This window comes from Temnothorax longispinosus, chromosome 8 (genome assembly GCF_030848805.1).
Source record: "Temnothorax longispinosus isolate EJ_2023e chromosome 8, Tlon_JGU_v1, whole genome shotgun sequence".
Classification (NCBI taxonomy): domain Eukaryota; kingdom Metazoa; phylum Arthropoda; class Insecta; order Hymenoptera; family Formicidae; genus Temnothorax; species Temnothorax longispinosus.
In genome coordinates this window covers 21,279,309-21,293,798 of record NC_092365.1, presented here as the reverse complement: position 1 = coordinate 21,293,798, position 14,490 = coordinate 21,279,309, and the positions used below count along the sequence as shown (strand labels likewise).

The window sequence follows — 14,490 nt, the reverse complement described above, 5'->3', positions numbered from 1 at the left end:
AAACGTTGAAATATTTCTCTAGAAAATAATATTCTTTCTTGAAAGATGTTGTGTGTGTGTGTGTGTGTGTATGTGCACGAGCGTAAATTTTCAAAATTTATACAAATTTTTCTCATTGCAGCCGACTTTTGCCCGACATTGGAGGATCCTATCGGTGGCACACAACAATGCAAGGACTGGGGTTCGGGAGGCCAGTTTAAAGTCTGCGAGATTTCTTGCAATGCTGGACTTCGGTTCTCGCAAGAGGTTCCCAAATTCTACACTTGCGGTGCAGAAGGCTTCTGGAGACCCACCAGTGATCCTAGTCTACCTTTGGTGTATCCAGCTTGTACGAGTAAGCATCTCATACATGTTTGATTCATTTTCTCGTACAACGATCGCATTTTCCGGATAAATTAACGTATACTTTGTTTCGTAGGTGCTACGTCAGCCCAAAGAGTCTTCAGGATTAAGATGAACTTCCCCACATCGGTGCTCTGCAACGAGGCCGGCCAGGGTGTACTCAAACAGAAAGTTCGAAATGCCGTGAACTCTTTGAACAGAGACTGGAATTTCTGTTCGTACTCTTACGAAGGTAATATGCAATTTACAAACGGATTATTATTTATATAACTGCACATTTCTTGCACCAATCTAAATTATATTACTTACACTTTCACTTATTTTTTTAGGAACTCGCGAGTGCAAGGATCTTGATATCGATGTACAATGCGATCATCGCATACGCGCAACGAGAGAAACGAACGAGGAGGACGGTGGAACGTACGTCGTTTCCGCCGCTGTGCCCGCGGAACCGTAAGTGTGCTCAAATTATAATCTTCTAATTAATAAACGTCCTAGAAATTTTTGTCGTTCAAACGTTTGCAGGGTGCAAGTCGCAATTCTTAAAACACGTCAACTCGCCAATCACTCTAAATGCATTTTCCTCTTTTTTAAAATAATTTACAATGTGTGTAAATCATGGCTTGCTCTTGTATCTCGATCATATCGGTCACTTAATTGTTAGATACTGCAGTTTATTGTCCGCCGCCGCGCATTTCGCTTACAGTGAACCTTCGTACTGAGTATTTTTGTTACTTGTGTTGCATCATAGAACGAGAAAGGGTCGCCAGGGCAGTGACACCTACGAGGTGGAGATCTCGTTCCCGGCGATAAAGTAAGGACAGCTCGATTCACGCCAGCGCGATTCATTTACATGTCTTACCCGCCATCATCTCTAATACGTTATCATTCATTGCATTGTGCAGTTTGTCATAACTTCCCGCGTTAATCACGTTTCAGCGTTCCCTCGTCCTACGATAATAGCGCATAACTCTCAGATTTGTAATAAAGCATCGAAAAGTCATCGAACAGATCATATACTAACGACTAATCTTACGGCCAGGAAAGTGGATCAAGCCTTATAGCTATACGAAATAAGTAAAGGTTGCACGTTCTTACTAACTGATCACGACTGATCACCATACATACAGGTGGGACGTCATTGTAGCGGGCTGCAACAGGTGTCCACAAATTTTCCGACAGGGATAACATTGTAATAAAATCAAAATCTAATCAAACTGTGTGAGATTGCTCAACACTTTTTTATTTTGTTGAAAAAAAAAATACATTACTCGATTAAATGGATGTTATATGTACTGACTCACAAAAATTAAATAACTACAATTTCGAAAATAATATATGATTCGACAATTTGTGCAATTTCGCTACTTCAAGTTCTGTAACTTGCGCTCACTTAACAGTGATCCAACAGCTTCGATTTACGGATGACAATTCCAATGTATACATTTGACAACATACGTGATCAACGTGACGGCGAATGAATACAGGCGCGCATTAATTAAAATTGCTAAGGGTATTGAGTGCGGTTTAACCTGCGACACACGAATCTACTGACGAGGATCCTGGTTCAAAGACAAGGCTGCCTTAACTACATTCACCTCAAGATAACGGCTGTATATACTTGCGCAAACCTTTCCATTGCCTGTTGCTATTGTAAATATTCCATCGGTTTACAAAACGATAACTGTTTTTTATGCTTCGCAGCGATCCGATCCTGAATGCTAACTCAAACGAGCGCGCTACCGTACAAATGTTGCTCGAAAAACTGATCCTCGAGGAGGACCAATTCGACGTCCACGACATTCTGCCTAACACCGTGCCAGATCCCGCATCTCTCGTTCTGGAATCCGACTATGCCTGTCCGATTGGCCAAGTTGTTATGGCACCGGATTGTGGTAAGATACTATGTTTTATAAATAATTATTAAAAATAATTTCTTTGACAAAATCAAACAGAGTCGCTTTAGCCGCGAGATAAAAGTATCTCCGTTTAATTTTAGAAAATATCGCAATATGCTTTTTAGAGACAAAATATCAATAATAGAGCATTTGAGAAAAACTCATCTCGATCGTTATCGACAATTTTCTTGCAGTACCATGCGCGGTGGGCACTTTCTATGACGAAGAGACGATGCAATGCATATCCTGCCCCGTGGGTACCTATCAGAGCGAATCCGGGCAATTAAGATGCAGTTCCTGTCCGGTGATCGCCGGTCGTCCCAGCGTGACCGTGGGTCCTGGAGCGCGTAGCGCAGCGGACTGCAAGGAGCGTTGTCCTGCCGGCAAATACTACGACGACGTGGCCGGTCTTTGTCGCAACTGCGGCCATGGATTCTATCAGCCGAACGAGGGTAGCTTCTCCTGCCTGCTGTGCGGCCTCGGAAAGACCACGAGAACCTCCGAGGCGGTGTCGCGAGAAGAATGCCGAGACGAGTGCGGATCCGGGCAGCAGTTGGCCGTCGAAGGGAAATGCGAGCCTTGCCCGCGTGGCACGTACCGAACTCAAGGGGTGCAGGCATCCTGCCAATCCTGCCCGCTCGGCAGAACGACCCCGAACATGGGATCGGCGGCGATCGAGGAATGCTCGCTTCCGGTCTGCGAACCCGGAACTTACCTCAACGGCACCCTCAACGAGTGCGTGGAGTGTAAGAAGGGAACCTATCAATCGGAACCGCAGCAAACCTTCTGCATTCCGTGCCCGCCGAACACCAGCACGAAAGGATCCACTGCTGTGAGTTTTTTTTTTTTATAAAATATTAATAAATGTTATTCCTTAGAGAAATTACCTGCGTATATATGTAATAAATGTGATTTTTTAAGTTATGTATTTTGACAAACTTGTTCAAGATAAAATCATTTGTCGATGTCGACACTTGTTAACAGACAAGCAAAGCGGACTGCACGAATCCGTGCGAGACCAGTGGCGAGGAAATGCATTGCGACGCGAATGCGTACTGTCTACTTATACCTGAGACGAGCGACTTCAAGTGTGAGTGTAAGCCCGGATACAACGGCACCGGAACCGTGTGCACAGACGTGTGTCTGGGCTACTGCGACAACGAGGGCGTCTGCCTGAAGGACTCGCGCGGGCAACCCTCGTGTAGATGCAGCGGCAGCTTCACGGGCAAACATTGCACGGAGAAGTCCGAGTTCTTCTACATCACCGGTGGCATAGCGGGAGGCGTTATTCTGATAATTATCGTGGTGCTGCTCGTCTGGATGATTTGCGTCAGGTTGGTAAAAAAAAATTCGATTAATCTACACTTGCAATAACGATCTCAAAAAACTTCTCTTCGATTCGAGTATCTGTAAAAAAAAACTGTTTAATAATATTATTTTAGATATAAATCAGCATTTTATCGGTAACGAGAAATCTTTCTTTTCTTTTACAGAGCCTCTAGAAAGAAGGAGCCGAAGAAAATGCTTACTCCAGCGACCGACCAAAACGGCTCGCAAGTCAATTTCTACTATGGTGCGCCGACACCGTATGCCGAATCGATAGCACCATCACACCACAGCACGTACGCTCATTATTACGACGACGAGGAGGATGGCTGGGAGATGCCCAATTTCTATAACGAAACTTACATGAAAGGTAAGCATCGTATAAAATATTCCAAATATACGAAATCGAGATTACAATTTAAGTTTTATACGGAAAGAACGGTTTTGCTGAAGTATCTAAAAATTTAGCTAGATACTAGATCTGAAAATAATTTTGTTGCACCATCAAAATAATATATAATAGGTCGCTAAAGTATGATGATAATGCTGTAAACAATTTTGACATTTTAACATTTTAGCAATCAGTTTGAGTGTTCTACATAATTATTTGGATGGTGCAACAAAATTGTTTTCAGATCTGTATCTATAGCTAAATTTTTAGATATTTCAGCAAAACCCTTTTTACCGTGTAGCGATGTGATATCGATGCGGATTATTTATTCTCACGGTAGACACCAATCGTATTTATTGCAAGAATAAATAATGCGCAGTGAGATTTCATATAATTTATTGTCGAGAGTGCTCATCAATTTTTTTTCTTTCCTTATACAGAGAGCCTGCACAACGGAGGCAAGATGAACAGTCTTGCTCGATCGAACGCCAGTATTTACGGCACAAAAGACGATCTTTACGACAGACTGAAGCGTCACGCGTATACCGGTAAAAAAGGTACAATCCCGCAACTACCCTCGTAATCATACTAATCAACGTCGGCTCATCATATGTGTGCGGTCGTCTGAAAAATCACTGCCAACAGGATCGGATGCGACATATGCCTCGCGCACGACCGGCTATTTATTAATTAATTTATATAAATAATAATTTAAGCTTACGTATATGCTGCCGTCGTCTTTTTACTATCATTAGAACACGTAACAAATTTCTGCTCCATTTGATTAAACGGCAGACTTGGACACGACAGTGCGTTATCTCGGAAAACGTTTCCGATGCGTGCGGCGCAACAAATAACATTACGAAATATCCATTTTGCAGATAAGAGCGACAGCGACAGCGAAGGCCAGTGACCGGGTAGAACAATGACTTTCACGCCAACGTAGAATATGAAAAAGCGGGAGATATCAGTGTAATCAGACGGGGCGACGACGGTATATACTCATCCTTCGAGCGACACGTCGTCGTCGTTGCTCCTCGACCGATCGACGGATCATGTTATTTATTACAGTACCATTCTGTACGGCGTACGTCGCGCGAGATCCGCGATCGCGCGACCGGACGTGCTGACGTGTGGGAAAGGCGAGAGAGGAGCCCGATCGGAAATCGCGAGATCTCGCGTCGATGCAAGAGATGTGCTTCGATCGACACAACTTGGCGAGCGACGCAAGAGTCCTGGAACGACGATCGGCAGATCGTGCCACCGATCGTCGCTTCGGCACGCGTCCAGATAAATTCGAGGCGCGCCAGAGAGCCGCAAAAGAAAGAAAAAAAAAACGAAATGGGATCCGTCCGCCCTTCGAAGTGAAATTCGATGCGTGTTCAATGATTAAAGAGACTTTACGCGCGAGGTTGTATTTTTTTGTAATTTAATAGAACGTTAAGGATCAATCCAACACACCACACCATCGTCCCCTCTTCCATCCTTATTCCCCTCTTTTGTATTAACTCATACGATCGACGTGCGTACGTGAGAGAAACTGTGTGCTTGTATATTAATATAACTATACGTACGTGGATTTATATTTTGTTACTCGGAAGGTATACGCATCACGTTGTAATATAAATAGTGTGCGGGCGCGCGCGACCAGCGCAACGGGGCAATTCGACGAGATTCCGAATTTGATTTAAGTGACTGGAAAAAAAAGAAGTTAAAGAGGGAGAAGGAAAGTCTCGTGGAAATCCCCGCCAACCCCCAAGAAGACCGGTTCATTCGCGATGACGACCAAAAAGCATTGGGAAATATTCATATAGTGTATCCTTTCACGTGACGAGATAATCTCTCTAAAGAACCGGAAACGTGTAAAGTCGCCGGGTGTGACAATTAACGATGACCTCTGTGCCTGCGCGACGAGCGTGCACCAAACGATGCCTACCACGCTGTTTTTCATTTATGTTGTAAAAACTTTAACAAATAGTTGTTTTTTTTATTAATAAAATGTATTTCAGTAAAACGTCTCGCGGTATTTTATTTCCTATCCTATATATTTACACTTTTATCTTGTATTTATATTTTATTTATATTGTTTACATTACTCATGTATTTTATGTTCTTGCAATTATAAACCTTTAGTATATAAGGCAGATTTTTAACGTTTCGTCAAATCCTTTATGTGCGTAACTTTACTCATTTTTATTGGTATTACTCTGTGCATTTTCTGGTCGAGAGTCTTGGCGAGATGGTTCTTAGCTTCATTACTCAATCGAGACATGTCGCATGACGCGATTTTACTTGCCATTTCTAGATCGATGTGAATATCCGCACTGCCGCCTATAAAATCAGTATCATTGCCATCGGTCGCGTCACTTCCTTCACATTTAGATTCAATTAAACTTGACCTTTCGCATTCTTCGTGTTCTGTTAACATAAAATAGAATACTATAGAATATATTTGAATGGGAAATGGAATGCAAAATGAGAGAAAAATTCCACACTGACTTTTGTTCTTCAGAATATTAAGAGCACGGGTAATATCTACGTCATTCCGGTTTCGCTTTAACACTGTTGATAATTAAAATTACATTTCAGTAATTTATTTTTTCTATAATTCACAATTTTAATTAAATAATATTTATGTATACACGGAATTACGCTAAAATTGATTAATCCTTACATTGACTTCCAACGTCACGAGCCTTCTCGTAATCTTTTGTCATTAAAGCGATTACGAACTAAAACATGCAGAGCTTTGGTTATCTTCTTTCAAATTTGGCAAAACTAAATTTTAAGCTTTTGTGATATAATATTAATACTTCAATACGATCTTCATAATTTGCGCTATGTTCTTGATCCATCGTTGCTTTCAAACGTGCTTTTGCACTTCACCGATAACCATTTCTAGTCAATGATAAGAATTTCACAGAATCGCTCTTATCACAAACAGATTATAAAGCGAGGTATAATATTAATACTCATTCAAATTTGCAAGCTTACTCGTTTGTGCAAAAACTTGTGTGTTTTAAAAATTACTAGAATTTTTATTTCATACTGAATAGAATTTGAGATGCGAGAATGTGCCTGAATTAATCAGAATAATTGATACACGTTCATATGTTACATACAATAGGTATTTGTTAATAACTTCAAATAAATTTTGCCAGAATTATTAAAATTACATGAATTGCGTCGGAATTCAAGCTATCTGATGTCATGTAGGAAATCCCGTTTCGCAGTTGGGAGACTCTGTAGTAGTCTGCATGATGCTATTATAATTATGTACGTGGGCGAAAGGAGAGGTCGTTGGTATGCGGAATGCGTCACTGTCGAGACCCTTCAATTTATTCAGTTTCCTTATACGAATTCGTGGAAGAAACAGTCTTGGAGGAAACGTATCGTATAATCATAAATTATCCCAGTTTGTTTTTTCGCGACAAAAAGAAACAATAAATTTCTATCTTATTTGTAAATAAACTCGTTTGCGTGTCTGTATAAATTCAATTGAAATATAAAAGACATAACCAATTATCTGTTGTTTGAAATGATCGTAAAGCTGTGTAGGCTCTTCGATTGTTGATTTTTCAATAATCTTCTCGAACAGAACGTTACCGATATTGTATGTATAAAGAGTAAACTTTTTTATTTGAAAAAAAGCAGTACGCTATATAGGTACGAGGCTTTGAGCTTAGTCCATACAGCCCATAAGTAATTCAAATAATCGATAACATGTTAAATCAAAAAGATACTTCCATGTTTTGACAATACTGACAATATGTCGAAATTAGAACGATAGATAAACAGAGCAAATATTAAATATCTTAACATAACTGGGAACACAGTATAGATATAAAAGGGGTAGGTACAAAAAATTATATACTATAAGGTACAGTCTTCAATTAATTAACTTGTGTGTGCCGAATATACTAAAAAATTAAAATTAAAAAATAACAAAGAAAAAGCAGGCTTGATAGTCAAACGCGATCAGTTGCGCGTGAATTAACGTTATGCAACATTTAATTATTCATTAAATACAAAATAAATCGTACGTTTTGACTTTGAGCTATGATATGGCTCAATCATTAATTAAGTGTTACATAACTTTAACTCACGCACAACTAACCGTGTTTGACTCTCACAAAATCCGTTTTTTATTCATTTCAATATCGAGAATGTAGTTAATTATTCATTTATTTAAATAAAAAATTAAATATTAAAAATAAATAACTGTCCTAAATAGGGAATCGATACCAAGTTAGGCCATCTTATGTCATTGTTAAAGTTTGAGTAAAGAATAGAAAAAAGAATGAAAAGATATTATAGATTACTTATCTTATATTGTTATATAGTATAGAAACCGCAGCATCTGCAAACTTACAAACTACAAAACTTATAGGTTTCTATTAACAATAAGATAAGTAATCTAATATCTTTTCATTCTTTTTATGTATTCCTTACTCAAACTTTAACAATGACATAAGATCGATGGCCTAATAACTTGGTATCGATTCCCTATTTGGGACAGTTTATTTTTAATATTTAAAGTTTGTGATTAACTTATAATAATTACATATAATGCTAAACATTAAAATTTAACCATCAGTAAGAATAATATTAATAATAAAAAATCATTAAAAAAAAGGAGAGAGCAAAAGCGCCAAGCTGAGTTGCAAAGTGTAGCTTGAGCTTGCACTTGCAACTCCATCTAGCCACTGTCGGTCGTGCTTATCGCAACGCGCGGCTGCATCGAGGAACGATAACGTCGAGCAATTTTGTTGCTGAAATAACAACTTTGCAACTGCCATGTATGTTGCGTCACAAACGATATTTAATCCAAATTATCGTTACAATATTTTATCTTTTGCCTTTCAATAGTATTCTCTATAAATTAAAAAATAATTTAAATATTTAAATATTTAAATTTAAAATATTATATGCAGATTACGGGGGAGGAAGAGAGAGAGAGTGCTGGAGAATTAACAAAATTTATTTAAAAGCTTTACTCGGTCATTTCGTTTCGTTAGCGCCGACCTGCACTACTAGTTTTCTTATTCGTCATCAAGCAATTATTCTTATATCCAGTCACCCCACTCTTTCGGCTTTCTCTCTTGCCGAAAGAACTTTCGAAGCTATATGAACGCGCGAATTCGTCCTCCAATTTCACATACATTCACTTATTGATACGTCGGTCTGCGATTTCTCTTTCTATGAGTCATTCCATATTACATTATATATATATCTATAAAAAATTAGTAAAATGTGTTATAAATAACGATGATGTCACAAGTTAAAATCTTTCCTGGATCGCCCTTTTACGCCTTTTTGCAGAAGGGAATGAAAGGATTCAGAGAATCCTTGCTCCGCTTGCTCCGACCGGCTACTGCGGTAAACGACCGGTAAAGTGCAGCGTCAAGAAAAAGAAAAAAGAAAAGAAGAAGGAGAGAGAAGGAAAACGCTGCAGATCCATGCAGGAGCGAAGCGAGTCGGAACCGAGCGAGGGAACAATAAATTATCGACTCCCGGCGAGATTATCGTCTCGAATTCAGCACATGACGTGTTCCGGTCGGCGCGCCGCGACGGCGCCGCGGGCCGCGTCGATTCGCCCGCGGTGAGCTCACCGCCGCTCCGATTTGCCGCGGATGACGTTGCTCCACGACGGTATACGCGTACCGTACTCCCAACACCGTCCCGTGACGTGCTTTAACCCCGGCACCGCCGCCACTCCGGCCGCATTTCACGGACGACGATCGAAGCGACTACACGACGGAGAGAGTATACGGCTATACGGCGAAGCACACACACGTCCACAGTCGTCCATCTGATTCTGACACATCGGCCACGCGAGGGCCGAGCGAGTGAAAACAGTTGCACAGTGCGGACACAAACCGACACCTTTCTTGACTCTTTTCTACTAGCTGTAGCTCCGGCCCAAGTGGAAGGTACACCGATACCAATCATCTCAGGGAGGGTGAGTAAATAAATCCTTTATACGTCGATTTTTTTCGCGGCGCAGGGATTCTCGTGCCATGCTCCGTTATGTAACGATCTGGACGAGCAAGTAAAGGTGCGTATACGTCGTCACGACGCGACCCGTACCGTGCGGCCCCGCCATCGGTTGAAAGGTGCTGCGTAGTCGCGAGGGATCGATTGGAGCGCGCGAGGCGTGTGGCGTGTTGACGTCGTCGTCGGCGCGACTATATATTTTCGGGTCGCGTGGATATAGCTTCTCCAAAGGTTTTCCCAGCCGACGCGACGCGACGAGACGATTTTGCGTCGTACCGTCCGACGCGACGCGACGCACCGGAGCGCGCGGGGTCACGCGATCAGGTGCGCAAATCACGGTGACGCATGACGCACCGCGACGGTACGTCCGCAACCGCGGTCCGCGGTCCGCGGTGTGCATGATGCAATCCGCGCCGACCCGCCGCGAATCGGAGTCACAAGTCACAATAGTCACATGCGCCCGAACGCGCCACGGCGCTTACGTAACCAGTCGGCCTAAGTTGGACTAGACCGTGTATAGCTTTTCCTGCAGTGCGCACCTCACCCACCCACACGCAGCGAAATAAGCCGTCGGGAAAGAGAGACAACAACGCGCGTAAGTGGAAGTGATTTCGCAAAGAGCGGGATATCGCGAGGGAGGAAAACGAGATAACGACTCCCGCGCTCGCTTGTTACAGCCTGATGTGCCGCTACACAAGAGCGCGGTAGACTGAAAGGAATATTCAAGGCCTTTTTAACGGTGACGATAACATGTCGGAAACAACAAGCTGTTTGCTTTCTTGATATGATCGAGTTAACGTATAATTGCTAAAGAAAGCGCGGAGCGCGATAAGATAAGTCGCATATAGGAAGTCGCGTGACGTAACACTTTGGAGCAACTCTCCTCGGAGATGACTAAGCGAAATCGCGCGGGCGAGATATATGTCGCGTATCGAGATTCGGCCACCGCGTTTCGCTGAGAGACCATCAGACTGGTTTCAAATTCACCTAAACGAATACCGAATAGGAAGAATGCAAAGTTCATCGAACGTTCCACATTATACGCGACAGATATAATCTTATAATCCATAAGATTACAATCAATCCCCCGAGCCCCGCGAGGTATATAATATGATATTATCATGATATTATCATGATAAATTACTATTTCGCTCGTTGCTCAGCGGGATGAAGATTGGAATGGACATCGACTGATACTGCTTATCAATTTTCACATTATAACTTTCTCGGAATTAAGTATATTATATCGATCCGATGCGCGATGTCTAGAAAGAGTAACCTTTTGTAAGCGATTTTCATAGACGTTGGTAACGGGCAACGCGCGGACCGTTGACGCGGTCGTGTTTATTTCGACAAACTGTAGTCACTGTTGACAAATTCAAATTCGAACGAACCGAGTTCGTGAATAGATATAAGGACGCTGATCGCCGAGAGGGCCAGAGTCGTCTCAGCCAGCCGAATAGAAGGACTGAAGACTTTCACTTTTCCGTGAAAGATTCTGAGCCGAGGAGTCCACCCGCGAGACAGAGCGGTATTTCCGCGTTATATTAATCGTTCGATTGAATAAAGTTGATACGAACATATTCTCCTACTGATATTTCCATCCGTGGTCATTCCTACACTTTTATTAAATCGTCTAAATTATCTACGCTGAAAAATATGTTATTGGTAAAGTAAAAAGCTATATAGCGGATATCTACATTTAATTAATTTTAATGCGACGTGTTAAGCACGATTATTTATTATTATTATTATTATTATTATTATTAATTGTGACTCGAATTGTATTAAATCACGTTCGTACTTATTTCAGGCTTCCAAAATCCCTCCCATCTACGAACGTCCAACAACCAGCAACATTTCAGTTGAGGAAGGAGGTGTTCTTAACGTAAGTACTGTCCGATCCCGAAAGAGAGCCAGGACAGGGGAAACACCGCAATCTGGCGCCGGACCTGGACGGATATTGAAGGAAAGATGCAAACGTTTCAGGTACAAAAATCATGGAACCGTCAGCAGCTTCCGTCATCTGTTACTCGTGGCGTGAGATCGCGGCCACTGGGAGATGCCTCGACGAAAGTGGATACAGTTCCTTTGCTAAGCCCGACGATGGAGTCCGAGCTTTTGAAGGAGCCCTGGGTATTCCCGCGCACAAAGGCGAATCCTACGAAAAAAGAGGATATCGCGGCACTCTCCGCCTGGGAAGAGGACTTTCAGGATCTGAGCAGTTGGTGCATGGACACGTTCCAGGGTCAATGCGATTTTCATATAGGTGAATCGACTACGTTTAAACTATCAGGTACCTATATTTTTATATACGTAAACGAGTCAGGCGTTCTATATGGAATTTCGCTAATTCTTCTGATATGATATAATCGGCACAGAGAGCATTTGCTATGGACTACTGGCCTTGTTTCAGGTACGAAATACGAGGGTAACGGCGTTTCGATTGCGGAAGAGGGAGGATTGTTAAAGGATTTGACGAGAACGACTGATGATGAAAAGTTAGATTTGAAAATGGATACCGTTAAGACGACCAAAGCGTCAAGTGATAATCGTCACTTGCTGCTATCTCCATCGGAACTCGTTAACGAATATGGATTAGGAAATAATAATAATAATGAGGAGAACAACGCATCCAGCTCGTGGTTAATGTCACCTGAATCTACAGCTTCTAAAAGCAACTCGTCGAGCAAGCAGCTAAACGCAGATATTAGCGCGCCACTCCAATCCGAAGGTCATGATTTGGATTACGTTTCCCCGACGTCGTTTAACGCCATCACGAATCAGCGTGAAATGTGGGATGAGCTACGCACGATCGAGACAACCGGATCGGATACTTTCGACTTACTGTCGTACCTTTGGGAGGTACGTTGACAGATTTAGCGGAAATATTTGACCGCACGACCGTTGAGTACCCATACGATCTATTTTCAAAATTGATTTTTGTTACAGGATGAAATGCGTTCAGCCAATGTGTCTACCGATTCCTCGGCGATGTTGAAAGTCAGATCACTCGCAACGTCGTCACCGGTACTATCATTTACCTCCACGAAGGTAAAGACGGAGGAGATCAACGAGCCGACGCCACCTTCGACGCGTCGAAGGATGGAAACTCGCGCGACATCGACGATAACGTCATCCACGGCAAAAACTCCCGCAGCGTCTCGAAGATCGGAGAGAACGAGGATAGCGGCGACTAAAAGCAAAGAAAGAGAGAGAGTCACCAGTACCACTGTCACCAGTACAAAGACGAAGGATAAGAACGGAAGGAAAAGGTATTACGAAGAGAGTGATTCTGATGACGACGTCGCCCTTTCCCAATATAGGGAATGCCGCGAGAAGAATAACGAGGCTTCGCGAAGATCGCGAATGAACAAGAAAGCCAAGGAATCAGAAATGACCAAGAGGGCGACCGATCTGGAGAGGGACAACAAGATACTGAAGATGAAGGTCGAGGAGTTAGAGAAGCTGGTGACGTCGATGCGCAACGCGTTATTACGATCTGCTTTAAAGAAAGAATTTTAAGTACGCGTTAATTAATACCTAGACGTTTCCACACGATCTGTCGAGCATAATCTAATAAGCCACCATTTGTTACATTATTGTCAAGCATGCGCCATTATTAAACGCGATGATGTCTTTTACGAAAGAGTTATGTGAACTTTAATGTTGAACTTATTTGCCTTAATTGTCTTAATGGAGTTAAAAGCGTTTCTTAAAGGCTTATTGTTATCGTTATTTTCATATTGTTTTATATCGAGAGACGGTTTTTTGTATTAATCTTGTCTCCCATCTCGAGTATATCTATCTATATCGTTACGCAATTTAATTGTCCCGACTAAACTAATCGCGGACTAGCGATAGATAATTGTGTACGCTGCTGCAGTGCGCGTAAAAAATGTTTTAAAAAATACAACGTTTGACTTGCTGTATATCAGTATCAAGCTGAAATATTATATATTAAAGAAAAGTTTATTTTGTTATAACGAGAGCGAGAGAGAGAAAAATAAATAGAAACACAACAGAAATTAGAATATATTTTGCGTAATAGACACACATACACACACACACACTGACATATACACACACATACAAATATATATATATATATATATATATATATATATATATATATATATATGCATATATCTTATAAATTACCTTGTGTATAAGAGGTACTACACGAGCGAAGAGCAGAATTACGTTTTTAAATGATAATACCGTTATCGAGAAGAAGATTTTGATCCGAACAAAATCGCACGATCATATTTTGTTCAGCCTTGTATTGTACCTGATACGAAAAAGGGGAAAAAAAGAATTCATACATATAGAATCTTACTGCAGAGAGAAGCATGTAATTGGTAATACAGTTTTCTACTACTTGGTGTGGACTCAATGATATCTGAATCGTAAACGATACGATGTAAAAACAAGATCTAATAAAAATCTTTATTTTGAAAAATCAACTCAAGATTCGTGCGTCATTCCGCGTGCACGCTGCAAATATAGCGGCGGGTTAAAAATAACAGCAGCGTC

The 14,490-nt window shown here is 41.5% G+C and overlaps 3 protein-coding genes across 4 annotated transcripts in view; 2 read left to right on the top strand and 1 right to left on the bottom strand.

The window, feature by feature from the left end:
• Positions 1–5,971, top strand: part of Uif (sushi, von Willebrand factor type A, EGF and pentraxin domain-containing protein uif) — a 36,727-nt gene extending 30,756 nt beyond the window's left edge. The window contains exons 28-37 of one of the 2 annotated variants that reach the window (XM_071785236.1): positions 122–334; positions 419–574; positions 672–795; positions 1,094–1,156; positions 2,047–2,237; positions 2,435–3,072; positions 3,225–3,574; positions 3,734–3,936; positions 4,398–4,514; positions 4,839–5,971. In XM_071785236.1, coding sequence (XP_071641337.1) covers positions 122–334; positions 419–574; positions 672–795; positions 1,094–1,156; positions 2,047–2,237; positions 2,435–3,072; positions 3,225–3,574; positions 3,734–3,936; positions 4,398–4,514; positions 4,839–4,870 — 2,087 coding nt within the window. In that variant the 3' untranslated portion in view covers positions 4,871–5,971. The remainder of the gene's footprint in view (positions 1–121; positions 335–418; positions 575–671; positions 796–1,093; positions 1,157–2,046; positions 2,238–2,434; positions 3,073–3,224; positions 3,575–3,733; positions 3,937–4,397; positions 4,515–4,838) is intronic. The other variant, XM_071785237.1, reaches the window with a different exon arrangement.
• Positions 5,972–6,100: 129 nt separating this feature from the next.
• Positions 6,101–8,962, bottom strand: LOC139818360 (uncharacterized). Its single transcript, XM_071786972.1, has 5 exons — positions 8,955–8,962; positions 6,771–6,837; positions 6,632–6,689; positions 6,457–6,519; positions 6,101–6,375 (listed from the first exon to the last, which is right to left on the bottom strand). The coding sequence occupies exons 1-5, from the start codon at positions 8,960–8,962 to the stop codon at positions 6,107–6,109; spliced, it is 465 nt and encodes a 154-aa protein (XP_071643073.1). The 3' UTR covers positions 6,101–6,106.
• Positions 8,963–9,658: 696 nt separating this feature from the next.
• Positions 9,659–14,420, top strand: LOC139818359 (uncharacterized; the record flags this gene model as incomplete). The annotated part of the gene is made up of 5 exons (XM_071786969.1): positions 9,659–9,919; positions 11,768–11,842; positions 11,944–12,250; positions 12,371–12,819; positions 12,907–14,420. Coding segments are annotated over 5 exons (1,665 nt in total), but the record flags the coding sequence as incomplete, so codon positions are not given.
• Between the last annotated feature and the right edge of the window lie 70 nt (positions 14,421–14,490).

Coding starts and splice junctions, on each gene's coding strand:
- LOC139818360 (XM_071786972.1), bottom strand. Junction 6,520..6,631: donor TCGTGACGTTGGAAGTCAAT/GTAAGGATTAAT, acceptor AATTATCAACAG/TGTTAAAGCGAAACCGGAAT. Junction 6,376..6,456: donor TAATATTCTGAAGAACAAAA/GTCAGTGTGGAA, acceptor TTATGTTAACAG/AACACGAAGAATGCGAAAGG.